At 38.4% G+C, this 16445-nt stretch overlaps 1 protein-coding gene across 3 annotated transcripts; it reads right to left on the bottom strand.

Moving 5' to 3' along the window:
- Positions 1 to 205: 205 nt before the first annotated feature.
- LOC149375399 (uncharacterized) lies at positions 206 to 3749 on the bottom strand. 3 transcript variants are annotated; one of them, XM_089588752.1, is made up of 7 exons: positions 3694 to 3749; positions 3370 to 3553; positions 3084 to 3288; positions 2789 to 3018; positions 2234 to 2679; positions 1184 to 1559; positions 206 to 1104 (listed from the first exon to the last, which is right to left on the bottom strand). In XM_089588752.1, the coding sequence occupies exons 2-7, from the start codon at positions 3447 to 3449 to the stop codon at positions 441 to 443; spliced, it is 2001 nt and encodes a 666-aa protein (XP_089444878.1). In that variant the 5' UTR covers positions 3450 to 3553; positions 3694 to 3749; the 3' UTR covers positions 206 to 440. The 3 variants fall into 3 exon arrangements, with proteins under 3 accessions (XP_089444878.1, XP_089444879.1, XP_089444880.1); XM_089588753.1 differs by lacking the exon at positions 3694 to 3749 and having other exon boundaries at positions 1184 to 1508; positions 3370 to 3613; XM_089588754.1 differs by lacking the exons at positions 206 to 1104; positions 3694 to 3749 and having other exon boundaries at positions 1188 to 1385; positions 1468 to 1559; positions 3370 to 3613.
- Between the last annotated feature and the right edge of the window lie 12696 nt (positions 3750 to 16445).

Here is a 16445-nt window from a genome sequence, read left to right as displayed (position 1 = left end):
TAAAAATAAATTGTCTATGTATCAAAAGTTTCATTAATTTTGCTTGTACTAGGGTTTTTCCTGAAAAATAGTTTTATGCATTGATGTTTTTGCACAGTATTGCACATTTAAGCATTACAATTGGTATGTTAGTTCATATTGAAAATAAATCAGATTTGATGGTCAATTCAAACGTAAAATAATAATAAATTCATAAAATAACAGGTTTAACGAAAAATCGTTTATAATTTTATTGTATTACGCTTATAACCTTACAGCTGATTCGCTAAGGAGCATCAGAGCTCCTATTTTCCCACGATTACATCGTAGTGTTGTAATAAAAATTTTGAGTTATTGGGACTTCTAATTATATAATTTCGTGATCTCTTATTGTTAATATAAAGCGATTAAAGCATTTTAACTAGCTACAAAAATAGTGGACTGCTCGTGAAAAAGAGACTTCACTTGGTAATTTCCATAGTTTTTGCAAAACTTCTTAATTCTCTCATATTGAAACGAGTCAATATATTCCATACGATTTCATGAGGAAGTTTCTTGAGATTCGTTGTCTTTAGGGTGTGTTCAAGAAGTGAGCTAATGTAAGAAGTGGCAGTGCTCAACACCTTCCTTCTTTCCATCGCCAAATCAATGCGAAATTTTATTAAAAACTCATAATACTCGAGACACTCCTTCTTCTCGAGCAACGACCTATACTCTGAGCAGGCAGAGAAGTGTTGTTCATCATCAAGCCGTTTCACAAATAAATTGAACGGCATTGTTACTATATGGAAGACAGACGTGTTGACTATTTTTTCTTCTTTCAACGCATCCAGCTGTCTGTTGCAATCGGAAATGATTGTTGCCAACTTGGAATGTATTTCGAACAGTTTTTTGGCTGGAATCAACTGTGCACTCAAATTATTCGTTCGTAAGTTTATAACATGGAAAAAAACTAAAAGGTATATAAATTTATTTGTAAATCTTCGTGTATCGATGAAACATAAGACATCATTTATTGCTCTATTGATAATCGCGTTGTCCTTAAACTCCCAGAGCAGGCATGCAATCTTCAAAGTATCTTCCTTGTATGATTTATAAAAACGTGGTGTGTTACAAGTGAAGCACCTGTCAATAAAAAGTGTTGGATGATCAATCGTTCATGAAGCATTACGCACTTCGAGATCTTGTTAATTAAAAGACAAACCCATCAGTTCGAAAGCCAGCCTCCAAGAAAATTTTTAGGATGCGGTATCGATTACTTAAAATGGCCACTTGCAGTACTGCGTTGATGTTTTTGCACATACTTTTGTCAGCCTCGTTATTGAAATTGATGTGCAGCAAGCGATCGACAACTTCCTCGCAACCCAAATCGGTGGCAAGCACCAGTTCATACACCTTGGGGTTATCTTGGAAAAAGTTCATTCGTGAATAATAAATCACACCTGTTAAATTGTTCACAGTTGTCTGATCAAATCCTGCAATTTTTACCAGCATTAGGTCCACCAATTGTTTTGATCCTGTTTTTATAGCTAAAAATAAAGGTGTTTCATCCAAAAAATTTTGCGCATGTAAATCACTTCCTGCAAAACATATGCATATTTTATTAATTAGTTTGAACTCTTAGTATAAAAACTGAATGGCAATTCGGTTGGTTGAGCACGACTATTTATTATTGCAAAGTATTACATGTGTCTGATATTTCGGCAATTTAGTATTGCCATCATCAGGAACTTCTTGAACAATTTTTTTTTAAATAAAATAAATCGTCAAGTGCTAACATTGCACATACAGCTCTTTGTGCCAAAACAATACATTTAAAATATCAATAAAATTTCTCGACGTACATAATTTTTTTGTTGATATTTCAAATACATTTTTTGGCCAAGAAGGGCTGTATGTGCAATGTTAGGACTTGACCATTTATTTTATTTTATTTTTAAAAAAAATTGTTTAAAAAGTCCCTGATGATGGCGATACTAAATTGTCTAAATATCGGATTAATGTAATACTTTGCAAAAACAAATAGTCCTGCTCAACCAAACAAATTGTCATTCATTTTTTATATCGAACTTTCGGACAAATGAGCAAGTTTGAGATACTATAATTTATTTTGAACACTTAGGTTTCGTGCACTTATAAAAAATCAGCACAAACTATTGTTGCTTTGATAAAAATTGATTCAAGTGTGCTGTATACATGAAAAAAATAGTCACAAAAAACATAGATCTTTACGCTGTCGATAAATTTTAGTTACCATGTTGAATTAGTAGACCAGCAATTTCAAGGCATAATTTCTTATCGTCACCAAAGTCAAGTTCTCTAACGGCGAAATGCAGCGGTGTCTCATCATACTTGTTTTTGATTCCAGCATTGATCCCTTTTCGAAGGAGATCTTCCACTGCTGTTACACTTCCATTGAGCACAGCTAAATGGAGTTCGGAGTTTTCTACCTCCTTATGGTAACAAATACCTTTCTCTTGTAGTACCTGAAGGAAAACGCTTTCTCCACGTTCGGTATGGTTTTTGCCTTTTTCGTAACTAACTTCAAAGTAGTACAATAGAGCCTCAAGGGAAAAATTTCCACAGCCGTCCAGTTCAGACGCGTGTTCTAGTAAATACTCGACGAACAACCTGTCTGGTGGTCCTAAGAAGCCATTACATACTTGAAATATGTTTTTGTAAATATTTGAACTCTTTACACTGCGAAAAATAAGTATTATTGAGATTTGTTTATTGATAATTGAGATTATTAAGTATTATATGGATTGATTGCGCAAAAGTAGAAATATATATACGTAAAAACACTTACCCTAATTCCACTAGTATTTTCAAGGAATTGAAATTATGCCGAGCGAGTGCATGATCCACCGGCGTCTGTCCAAGACGATTATTTATGTTTAGGTTCGCTTTATGGTTTAACAATAGCGTTATGATTTCTTTACAACTTATTTCTACTGCAAGATGCAAAGGTGTGTAACCCCATTTGTTTTTTACTTCTGGATCAGCGTTTCTCTCCAAAAGAAACTTCACTTCGTCAATCTTTGGATGATGAAAAAATGAAAAATTGTTTGCAAATCAATTTTAAATACATCAAATTACCTTACCTTGTTATTTTTTACTGCAAAGTGCAGTACTGACTCGTCCATACGTCCCTCTCGAGTATTTAAATCTGCCCCATAGTCAACGAGCAGTTGCATCACCAGTAACCGATCGCTAGATTTTACAGAGTTCGTATGATCTTCATTAGAGTAGATCATGTGCAAAGGGGTTTTACCCTCAAGGTTCCATTCGTTAACACATGACGAATCTCTGTGGAGGTCGTCATTTGATTCAACAAAATAAATACAAGACGTTAAAATACCTTTGTTAATTTACAAGCACAAAAATTACCTTTCCAGAATATTGCGTATGCTCGACACGTGGTACAGCTGAACTGCTTCGTGAATAGTCTTCTTGGTTCCAATGTCCATTTTTATTTGTCTGTTGATACAAGGAAATTCTATTACAACGAAGAAGCACTTGAAAATCGCCAATTTGTATTGTTGTTTTTACGTTGTACTCAAGATGAAAGGAACTGTAAGAGAAATTCCTGACTAAGGAGATATATTTTGTATTTCCAGGTTAGGTGAGAACTAGCACGCTGTAGAAGAACATATCAAAACTAAAACTGAAAGCAGTTGGAGACTTTGTTAAAGTAAATTGTTTGTTAATGACCATTTAACGATGTTTGGTATAATCTAGTCAGTGACACTCTGCAACTTTCGTCTATCGCTTACTCCTCGGTTATCACATGCATATCGACTTTAATCTATTCGACTGAATTTGTAATTATCAGAAAACTGATAACACTTCCAAAAACTATGGAAAAGGTTGATGTGAAGGACTAGTTATATCAAATGAAATGCACTTTAGCTTGAAAACTTTAAAATTATTACATTGTCTGATTGTAAGTATATCAATCGAATACCAATTTGCCCAACAACTAGACACACTGTGATATTTGTATTGCAAGAAAATCACAAGCTTTACAAAAATAGACTTAGATAAACTAAACGGTTTTTTAAGTTTTTAAAAGAAGTCCAAGAAATCCAAAGTTTCACATTGCATGAAAATTATTTTTCGAATAAAGTATAAAAGAAGACTATTACGTAAATGCTTCTCTTAATTAAAAATGAAAACAAAGAGATCCACAGTTGGTTGCAAATTGACATCTCTACATGAATAGTACCTAAAAATTGACTTTGGAAACTTTATGGTCACGAAGAGACGTCACATCGCAACAGGAAAACCCATAACATTTTTCATAATTCCAAAAACTATGTGATTATTGCAATCTATGACAGCTCTCAAAATTTTTTTTAAATCGCTTTAAAACCTTGGAAATATCATTTTTTTCTTTGAAGCTACCAATCCCAAAGCAAATTCAACCACCTACCCGCAGATAAGGTGCTGAAACGATGATCTGGGCTCCAGCTCAACGTGCACAAACACGTTCGCATCGATACACAAGCCTTGGACCTCTAAAGCACTGTTGCTATATACGTGGAGTGCGAAGGAGTATGCGATCCAACGGTGCACTCGACATGTCCAATTACACGCTCCTCGAGTGCCGTTCGCGCCTTGGCCTACAACTTCAAAGTGCACCAACTCCTTATTTATCTCTCTCTGAGCGAAGAGAGACTCGGATGGTGCCCGTCACGCGTGCAAATACGCGTACACATGCACGTACATGACCGCTGATATACCCGGTTCGCACGCGCGAATGTGCATGTGTAATCATTAGGAACAACGTATACTTCTTGCACGGGCTCCGATAGTGCAAAATTGTTACCCCTGCCCCCCCCCCCCCCCCCGCGTATACGTGTTTAAAGTATGTATGCTTCCCTTTGCAATTAGAAGCTAATACCCAAACGCGAATTAGTCACGTTGTTATAATCCCCGCGTGCGTGCGTAGCCAGAAGACTTATGGGAGTTTTAGCTACGTTGGGATTGAGAGCTATGCAGGATCCAACGGTATGCTCCTCTTTTTAGGTGAGGGACAGTTATAACGGCATAATCCTTCGTGAGATCCCCTTTTTTTTCACGATCCTCCGTCTTACGTGTAAACAACATTTGCATCTTTATTTGGCGTGTTGAGGGTGAAAATAATGGTTGGATCAGTAATGTAAAACTTGAAAAGCGATTGGATAGTAATGATTTTTGACAGGTGGAAGATGCCTTTGTTTAAAAGAACAGACTATTCATGTGGTGTGGAAAAAACTTGGTATGACCATTGGATTATCGGTACAAAAATAAGAGTTTTGTTACAATAATCAGACAGAGCCACTACCTCTAAAATTGCTTATCGGTGCACACGTCTTAACAGTAGAGACGTCAGAAAAATGATGTCAGATATGGATCCAGAATAGAACTAGCTGATAACAGCCAATTATTTTGTAGTGTATATCATTTCTACGCTTTGTAACTAAAGTAAACACAACAACCGAGTACCAAACTTACCAAGTGTCTCGGCAGATAGGTGTTAACGTTGTATTTAAAGCCAATAATAAGTAAATAAATATTGTTGATGTAATAAAATCACTACTTGTGGTTCATAAGGACTCATTAGGATAGTTGTTAGAAAATACTCTTCTTAAAAGTGGAAAAAATATAAAACTAATATTGAAGAGTGAAACCTGTTTGTCTATCTTCTTCCAAGGGGGTTATACTATTTTAAATGATCACGGATGATATTAGAAGTAACTAGATTACTAAATGATAGTAGAAGTAATTTTGATGATTTTTTGACTGATTCAGTCTATTGAGTAAAATGTATAATATTTTGTTTTGCTTATGGCTCTTCCAACTTATCATTGAATACTCTTTTACGTACTATACGTTATTAAAAAAGTCTTAAATCACGATAAGAAAATACATTTATATAAATTTAATACGTTCCAGGTAACTCATGTCCTAAAATTCACCAGAGAATCAAAAGGAATTCATGTAATTTGCTTTAATTAAGAACTATAATTGCTTACAATAGTCATTAATTTCTTATGAGATTTATTCAACATTCAAATTTTGTCGATTTTAAATCAATCAGTAAAAATGTATACTTCTGAATGATTAAATTTTTTGTTATTTTTGTATTACTGTCTCATTGATTGTCATCGTTATTTTCGTTCATTATACTTTTTCTCTTTGTCATCACCAATAAGATAGTTCAAAATTGAAATGGAAAACCATGCGATTCTCGTAATACAGAATATTCATCTGAAATATATTATATACGGCGTAAATATATTATTAATAAACTTGATGTATTCCCCCAATGGATCAATCTACCGAATCTTCGTCTCAATGAAAAAAGGAAATTCTGCTAAAACGAGCAAATTCAGCAAACAGATAACGAAAAAAAAAAAAAAAAGAAAGAAAGAAAAGTATCTGCGCCCAAGATCTATGTAATATCTGGAGCCAAGGGTCAAAAAGCATCCTTTCAAGGACCGCGGAGACGTGTCGAGTATAGTCACCAGGTCCAGCAACCTCATCGCTTTCCCAAGGGAGTAGATGCGCGATAAAGTCAAGCGACCGAAAAGCCGACCAATCGAGGGTAGAAACGTGTGCCCCTCACCTCCAGATCCCCGTAGTATCGCACACAAGGGGGCCCATGGAGGTCAGGAATAACCCATCGATGACGACGTAACGGTCCGGCAGGAAATAAGACAGCCTTTGTGCCCGGGATCCCACCGAGCCGAAATATAAAAAATGAGTCCCTCCATACCGGCTTTTCGCGTTTACATAACAGCCACAGCGTCCACCTAGCTCTCTCTCTGTCCGCGGTACTATGTGTCCTCTGTATATAACCCATGACTTTCCGTTCGACGTTGTCGTCGTGGCGAAGGCCGATGATGGGATAAAAGCCCGTTTCTCAAAGACCGAGTCGTGTCTATACGCGTGCATGTATACACTTATGCACACACACACCGTATGTCTCAGGTGAGAGCTCGCAAGAATGAAATTACTGTCAGTCGAGTTCCGCGTTCCAGCGCTCGTCTGGATATATACACCACTGTCGCGGAAAGAGGCTCGCGCAGTGACGACAATGGGTCTGCGTCGTCGAGGTTTGGAAAACTGAGACCAAATGATTATTTGTGTGATAGCCGCAGAGGGAGCGAGTTACCGCAGATGGGAGTAAAAGCTCGTGGTCCTTTCCAACGATGTGCGTTCCTCTCCGTTCCAGCGATTTTGTGTCAAAATTTGAATTGACACCCGTGGTTTGGTTGGAATATCATATTGTGTTTATATGTATGATTCAGTCCTTTGTCGTCCATCCGAATGTCTACATGTTAAGGTGAAGGAAGAGACTCTTTACTTTCATGAGCTCATGGTCGAAAATTCCACGTGGAATGGGACAGTGCCGTGATTTCGCCAATCATGGTGTGGTCCAGTCGATGGAAGGAGGAAAGAACAACTTACGAATAGACGGAGCGTCCAGAACGCGGTTAATGGATGTTTCGCGATCGACGTTCGTTGACGAGGGAGGTCGGAGGGGTGGCAGTGATTAGCCGAGATCTGTTCGTGATTTTCAGGCCCGATACTGTCCATCGGTTTATCGAGCCTCTTTGAGCTTCGCTTGTAGCTCGTTATCTTTGCCTTTTTTTTCTTACCTCCTTAATTCGGGCTTGCATCAGTGTTAGATTGTAGTCTCTGCTGTCGTTGATGGTTGAACGTGTTTTAACACCTTCACGTTTTTTTTGGTGAGGAGCGTTTCACAGTGTGGCTGATGTTTGTAATATTAGCGAACAAAGTATTGTTACCTTATTTCAAAGTACAATTGAAAACGGGTTCCTCTAACATCAGTCGTCAACTGTGTGTACCAGTTGACAACGATTCGTGAATTCTAAAAAAATACATTTCCAATTAATAATGGTTACAAAAATTATTATATTATAATAGATAATACATTTTATACCATAATTACTTTCATACGACATAAACATAGATTGTAGTTCACAGTTTAATGACACATCTTTATATTCATAAACATCTTTTTCTTTTTCAGGTAAGTAAACTGAGATGATGGCTACATTTAACTCCTGATGATACACGATGTTCGTAAGTGATGGCATGTAACTGTTTAATACATTTTTAAATAAAATTGTATTGATAACTTATTAAAAAATGTACACCAATTGTGGATAGTTGCCTTGTTAGCTTCATTGAAAATTATACATACCTAAACTGGAATAAATAAAAATGTTGGAAGCTGCGAACATTTTTCTTATGGCAATTTTTTCTATTCATTAAATGGTTTGCAGAAAAGTATTCGATACACCTGTAGAATCTTTAATTTCATTTTTAGTTGCAATCATAGTCATGGATGATTGAAAAACCGATAGTTGAAGTACAATAATTCGAAATTGTGGTTCCATTATGCTTTTGGTTTATTTACGATCTTTTGACGATACTTTTACTTATCTACAGTCTTTCAGTGCATTTTTGAAACTAAAAAATATCTGTTAATAACAGTAAAATTATAACTGATTTGATTTATCGATTATGACTTGTCGTTGCCTCTTTCTTTCTTTTGTGAAGAATACAATACAACACCATGAAAAGAAACATTTACATAAATAATTAGAAGAAATCATGTAGCACGGAAGTTTTTTTATTCATGGTCATTAAGATAAAAACTTAAACAGTTTTATTATTGATAAGGGTACACGACATGAAACTTCAAACTTTTCCCAATAGAATAAAAATTTTAGTACCCACTATCATAATTTTCCTATGTATATAGAAAGCCAGTAGACGCGAGATAAAATTTATAAAAAAAAACGTCCACCCAAATCTGCCAAGTCGTGCCAAGTAGTAATTTCAAAGACAATTTGGTTCCTGTAAAACAGGACAAGGGCTCTCCCACTCTTATTCAAATTTCCCATATGTATTCATTTCGGGTGACTCATAACTCCCGATCTCTAATCAACATTTCCAGAGCATCAAGGCCCAACAAAAGTCCAAAGGAATCATCACCATACCATTAAACTTCCTCTACACGAAACGTATCCAGCGAGCAAACAACACGTGCAAGCCATACGTGCCCCAAACAGAGAAAAGGGACGAGACAACCGATTAATCGGTTAAAGGGTTAATGCCAGCTCGGCCGATCTCCGCATACATTTGCACACGCGTGTACCTTATACTTTCGTATGCATTGCACACACAAATACACATACACCGGCAGGAGGGGGGGGGGCTGCTAATGAATAAAAGGAACAAAGCCAAGAAGCTGGCCCCGGTGCGCGTCGAATACCGCGAAGAGGCTGGCCGATCGTTCAGGGAATCCTCCCGTGCATAAAAGAGGGGGAGCGAGCTCCGGAGGAGCTAATTAAGACACGATTAGTCCGCGGGCTCCCGCAGAAATTCATGATCGATTAGAACGGCCGATAAACGATCGCCGGGGGGGGTGGAGAGGGGTCCCCTTCTTGCGCGCGAGCACGACCTTAATTAGCGTACACGATCCGATTTTCTTTTGCCCGGCTTAAGTAGGGGCGCCTCGGAGGGCCCCGTTAACGAAACTCACTTAAGCGAGCGAGCGAGGGAGTCTCGTCTTCGGGTGTACCTTGGCTATATGCTCGCACGGTGCTCGTTTTATGCATAAAACATTGCGTGGGACATCCGTGTCTCTCCTTGGCGTACGCGGCACTTTTTTCTCCTTCGACGCCTCTTGGTCTGCTGGAATCGACGCTTTTTTGCCGAGGGACTCGGAGGACGTGGATGGAGGGAAAGAAAAGTTGCACCTCGTGCGAGAATATTTGGTGATGCAAAGGTGCAGTTTGGGTTGGTAAGCGCGAGGAAAGAGGACACTGGTAATTATCCGCGTCTTTGGAACGGAGGGAGAATTTCAATTGGGTCGTAAAGTCATTGATATCTTTTTTGTCCTTAAGAGGATGTGCGCATTAGAAGAGAAAGTGGTATTTTCAATTTAAATTTTATCCTGATGGAAGTCTTTTTGACGGAAATCAATAAACAAATTCTTAAGGTTTTATTCAGCTCCGATGACCGTAGTTTTGTGACCGAACCACTTGCAATATCTTGACATTTAGCTAAGGATTGAGTCAATGAAAAAAAAAGAAATCACTTTACTATACATTTAAAAATCAAACCAATTTTATTTTTCCTTTAAATCTTTTAAAGTACGCAGACCATGCGATAGCAAACATGTGACAGCTCGATCGTTATTTGATCAAATTCTTAATTAGTAAAACGATAGAATATCGTTATCCTATGAGAGAAAAACAAAAAACCTATTCTCTGCACGGCTACTTTCCTTTAATGAATTGCAGAAATCTTTAATCTAGATAATAACAGCACTCCAATTCTACACCTTTACCTAGCTATTTTTCTCTCTCTATCCCAAGTCCATCCTCAGCATGACTTCTCGCAAATAATGGCTAATAACCGCGTACGTACTTCTTTCAGGGCCTTTTTGTTTCCTCTCCACTGCACCAAGTGTGCTGTAGTGGGATTCTAATACCCATTGGTTCTCTTCTTTTAACTTCTCTCAGCTTTTACGCTCCGTCGCGAGATTTTTGGCAATCATTTCTCCTTTTCCTCTTCGATTCAACAAAACGCTGTGGAAGAAACACAACGACGGACACCTGGATCCATTAACGTATTTAAAAATATGTCCCCCAGCTGACAATTTCGCCTCTCCTTTTATCGAACAGGACCAGTAATTTCCAAGAGTTGCTTAAACATCGCAAACGCTGGGATTAAAATTCTCCATATACTATCATACGCACGATCGCTTGAGCGCTCAAACCAAGCCGAATTTATGGAGCGACAGCCTAATTAAATCTGCGTTCGCGACGATTAGGAGCCCATACCTTATTCGTTAATGCGACGGGCCACCTGTTTGCATTTTCCATATACACACAGCCACACGATTTCCCATCACACAAGCGCGCGCGTGTCGCGGCATTTGGGTGAACGCACCCGTAAATCGTAATCGTGCGAAGATTAAGTTGTTAAGAAGCGGCAGGACAACGCAATATATACACCGGTAAGTGTCAGTCGTTTGTATGCTAATGCCGCGCGCTGGGATTTACAATGTATATACACGGAAACCGAAAAATCGGCTGGAAGTGTGTGTCGCCGCGGGGAGAGAGACTAGCCGATGAAGCGTCGCGATAAATCCCCCGGTGGGTGCTCGATCGTCCGGAAATCATCTGTACGTTGCCACCGCGCTACAAGAATCGGTATTCAAATCACAATCACGCGCCTATCCGCGATAAATACCAACTCTACTGCAAGCAGGAACTCTCGTGGTTCGAAGCAGATTATGAAGACGTGGAGGGAAGAACGCAAAGACCTTGTCTCTCAACCTAGTTTTCCTGCAGATATTGTCGCACTTTTCGGGGAGGCAAGTGCACTTTTATTCCTGGATAAAAAAAGGGCGTCAATGGCGTGCCAGGACAATGAGAAGAAAGATAGCATGTGCTCGGCCCGCCCCTTCTTCCTCCTCCTTCTCTGTGCCGAGTGGTGTGAACAGTGGTGCGAAAGTTCCTCCGTGCCATAGTTAGCTGTTGATGCCTGGTTTGGTTATCTAGTACAGCCCGTATACTTGAGTTTTCATGTCGTGTGATCAGATACACAAAACGTCCCAATTGTGTTGTACGATGTTAACAGTCGTATCTGATTTGTAATAAAAAGTTGCCAAACAGGCGCGTGAAGAAGAGCGAGATGAGGACACAAAGAGCCGGCCGTACTTAATTTCGATCCACGAGAGAGAGGATACGCACTCGGGCATTCCAGCGAGGGTCTAAGCATAGGCACTGCAGATTGGACCGACCTTGATTCCATCCCGAGCCGAAATGAGCCGTAATAACCAGTGCGCATAAACTTAATTGACTCGAGCGTACCCTGGGCTCGTATGCGAATATGAATCTTTCTCTCTCTCTCTCTCTCTGTGCCAATTTCATTACCACTTGATGATTGAATGGGATACTCCGATGGTGCTGGAATCATAACATCGCTACAAAGTGGATAATTGGGGGAATAAAAATCTTCGCCACTCGTGAGATTGGGCTCATTGAAGTTCCAGCAGTGCGACTTGTAAACGTGCGAATTGAGCCTTGGAATATAGTATTTTGATTCTTTATTTGCAACTTGCTTAAAATACTTTATCTAGCTCATTGCAATGTGCACTTGAAAGTTGGGGCGTTCAATAAACAGTACCAGACACTAGCGCATTGATAATTTAGCTTGACAAGCTATACAACTTTGCATTAGTAGTTGTGGATCAAAACAATATAGTAGCGTTATATGGTCGCGTTAAACTATAACACATTAATATAAGTTGTGAAAAAGATAACACAAAATGATTGCATAACTGAAGCAAAGTTGTTGGTGGTAAAATAAATTATGTGCAAGCTATACAGTAAAAAAGATAGGAGGAGGCATAGTTCATGCAATTAAGTTTATGACTATAATTAATGAAATGGCATCTAAAGTATGAATTGTAAAATGTGGGGTTGAATTCTCTGGTGCTGACGAAGCATTATTACAGTCACTCGTGAATGATGAATCAAATATGGTTTGACGTTGGTATGTTTCTACAAAATGTAAAAGGATCTTGCAGCTCAATATGTCGAGTGGATTTTTTTTTTTTTTTTTTCAGTGTTGAATTTACATTTCTTCTTGTGCCATATGTACAAAGAGGGCAAAGTATTCGGTGCTACCATTACAACAATATTCATTAGCGAAAAAATCCAGGCAGAGGATTAAAAGAAAAGAGTTACGAGATCTTTGAACCTGATGTGCGCGCGAGGGCAATAAAATCGGCAGATTATTACCAACTTTGATTATCCTCACGTTTTATTTACGAGGTATTTATGTATATAAGAAGCCGTGGCTCTGTCCGCAGTTGCTTCCCTCTCAACGGTACGCGACGAGCGGGCCACGCCTTCCCCATCAGTTTGCCGATCTCTTAATGCATCCGGCGCGAGAGAAAAAAAAAACTGGTGTAAGATGGAATAATGTCGACAGGGAAAAAAATTCCGAATCGAATCGGTTGACGGTGGAGAATCTCTTATCGGTGTGAGTATCCTTCGCAATTTCGGCTCTGGTATTTTGAAGGGAAGAAGTTTGGCGTACTTGTATATATTGGAACGAGGACTTATTTCTTTTTTTTCCCATTTTTTTGCAGAGCTTGGAATAAAAAAAGTTTTGTAAGTCTACTACTGCTGAAATGTGATCCTGATTTTTGCAAATAATACTCATCAACATGTTACTAAAAGTATGGTCAGTTGAACTATTGTTATTAGTAAACAAAAAAAAATCCCATGACGTTTTAGACTGCATAGCCACTTGCTCAGAGCAGTAAGTGGTTCGCAACGATATGACAGTACCTCTAATAGAAGAAAAGTATTTAAAACACATGCTGTGTTCTTGTTATAGCGTAAACTAGTGTTTCTATTAATCAAAGAAATAAAAGAAATACAAGACCAAATCGAAGATACCTGATATCAAGCCTATCTCGATGATCTGTTCGTACCCTTTATACAAATGACCTGGGTTCGTCTGTAAAGCTGCTTCAGTCCATCACTCCTATCGAGTTTGTCCAATTTGAACAGCCTGAGTCTTGACTCTTCCAGGAAACAAAAGGTGTTGGAGAGCCCATGTAGTAACCATATTCCGGAAGAACACTTACAATTTGTGTAATCAAGATATTGATGTCTTAGCCATTCGTATTTAAATGGCCAAACTGTAGCCTGATAAACGAGCCATTTTCTATGTCTAACCTGCACAGTTAACATCATGGGAGGAATTACACAGGTGACATATACGTGGAATTGAGGTAACCCTCCACACGTTTATTTTTGAACAAGCACGATTTAATCAGCTCACACCAGCAAGCGTTAGAAGCGCAATTAATGAGCCGCAGACGTGAAAATAGAAGGAAATTCACGTTTTTCCAACCGCCACGCAGGCCCTTAAACTTTTACTCTACACTTCGGCCTGAAAAAAACCGCACAGTCACGCCTAATGATCGTCGTCGATGGAAATCGCTGACGGGAGAATTCTTGAGGCACGCAAATTCGTCCATTCGGGCCACTTACGAGCCGTTTCTGCACGTACTGTCCGTCTCCTTGGTACCCGCAGGTCCACCTGGTGTTACCCTCGTATTTTTTGCTCTTTTTGGTTTCACACACACGCAAGCAACAAAAAAAGTACTCGTTGCTCGAGCAAACACGGCAAAAGGCCCAAAGAGAGAGCTGTCCGTTTGGCTCGTCGCAAAGATGGCACCTTACATGTGCACGCGACACGATAATCTCTCGAGCCGGCCGGCGCGGTATGCTAATCAGCGAGAGCTAATTGTTGGAGCGGCGCCGAGGCCCGAATCATTGTCAAAAAAAAAAAAAAAAACGATTTTAAAGACGGGCCTTCTTGTCGTTCGTCATCTTTGAGAATGAGAGATGGGCTCTCTTTTTTCGGCCACTCGGAATTGAAGTACATATGTAGGTTAGGTGCCTTCCGCATCAGCGTTTGCTTATTACGAATCGCTGACGTTAAAATTACCACTTATCCTTTTTTTGCACTTGCTCGGACCGCTCCGAGTTCCAAGCAAGCTGCATCCTTCTCCCCCCCTTTTTTAACTACTTTGCCTTATTTTCCCCGGCAATCCGTTGAAGTGCACTTTGAGCGATGTTTGCTCGGATTAATTAAACTGTTCTTCCGCGTAGTAGTCCTAATGCGAGTCCATTAATTCATTACTTTGTGGAAAATAGGATTTTTGCTGGAATAATAAAGTAAAAAACAAAGTTGGTAAGTACTAGACGCTCGGCATGATGTCGACAATGTACAGACTCGTGTCTTGCTAAAGTGGGAGTAAGTAGGTACACAGTGTGTGGCTTCTGAACGATCGGTTTGGTATTGCAGCCACTAGCCTAATTAACGAGCCTCCAAGCGACTCTTTTTCTTTTTTCCCTACTTCGTCATGCTACTGTCGATTAATATAAATGACGGAAAAGTTTTCTTACGCTCGTTGGAACGCATATTACTTTTACATAATAAGCAGGGGCTTGCGTGTTACCTGCGATGAGACAGCGTTTCTATATATTTAGCAAGTAATTTCACGAGCGATCGAGAGGATGAAGTATTGTTTTGTAGAACAGCCAGTCAAACTACGCGGGTACTCGTGACGAGGGGACTTGCGGAGAAATTGATGGTTGATATTCGTCGATTGACATCAAAGGGATTTGTTTTACGTGTCACAATTTGTTCCCCAGTGACGAGATGGGATAATATCTTTTGAACAAACACAATTTCGTCATTTTAATTTTAATGTGCATATTTCTGTCATATTTACAAAGTTCGTTGTTGATTTTCATTGAATTCTGTCATATTTATTATTACATTTTTAGTTATTTTTGATGTTTATGCTTATTATTTAGACCACAACGATCACAGTTTAGGTGTAAACGTGTATTACAAAGAGATGATACTCTTCGATCACACATACGTTTAAAATGTAAATTATGAAAAAGACCTGGTTTTTTTAAAATGTTGAAGTATTTTCTTCGAATTTTAGTGCATGAAACAAGTCTTTCAAAAAAAAATACATAAAAGTATGAAAAAATTTGTATTCTTTTAAGATCTACATTTTTAGTGTCCACAACTTTGTGGTATGGTGTCGACTCCATACTATAATCAGCAAATATACCCGTTTTCTTTGTTTCTAAATGTATATTGTCTTCTTGACCTTTATAATCGTTATTTCAATAAAAATGAACAATATTAAAAATTGTGTTTTTCACTAATTTTTTTTATAATGTTTAAACTATGGACTAGACCAAGAAGAAAAGAATCGGGAAGAGTCTAGATTATACAAGTTCTGTAGATTACACAAGTGTTGTGTATGTATATACATACATAATTGAACGTATATACATACATAATGTTGTTTTCTTTACGAAAGAGCCATATCCCCGTAGGAGCTATTTTGCGGCCCAAAAGACCGTAGGGTAGCCCAGGTTGGATGGCACTTATGTGGCAAACGGTATTTTTCCCATCTCAGGACATGTTTCGTATTATTTTTCCTACTGAGGGCACAGTAAACGTCCAAATATAGCAATAAATTTACTCATATCGTGTAGTTAGTGATAATCAAGGACGAAATTCATTCACATTAAATTATTGGATTATTAAACAAGAAAGAACATAAGATACTCAGGACTTACCCATGATTGCGCAACAAAGATATGATTATAATTAGCCAATTGCTATACTTTCATTAGCTTTTAGTGGTACCATTTATTTTTAAAAATAAGAAAGCAAATTATTAAAGTACAATGGCGTGGATGGATGGAAGGATATTTTATTCAAATACAGGTTGTTACAACAACATATTTTCAAGAGTACGTGAAGAAAAATCGTTTCTACATAAAAATGATGTATTTTTTACACTTAATCCTCTGTTT

This window comes from Copidosoma floridanum, unplaced genomic scaffold, assembly GCF_036245765.1.
Source record: "Copidosoma floridanum isolate Cflo_tuat_1 unplaced genomic scaffold, Cflo_Japanese_pri ptg000007l, whole genome shotgun sequence".
Classification (NCBI taxonomy): Eukaryota; Metazoa; Arthropoda; class Insecta; order Hymenoptera; family Encyrtidae; genus Copidosoma; species Copidosoma floridanum.
This window is presented reverse-complemented; position numbering and strand designations above follow the sequence as displayed.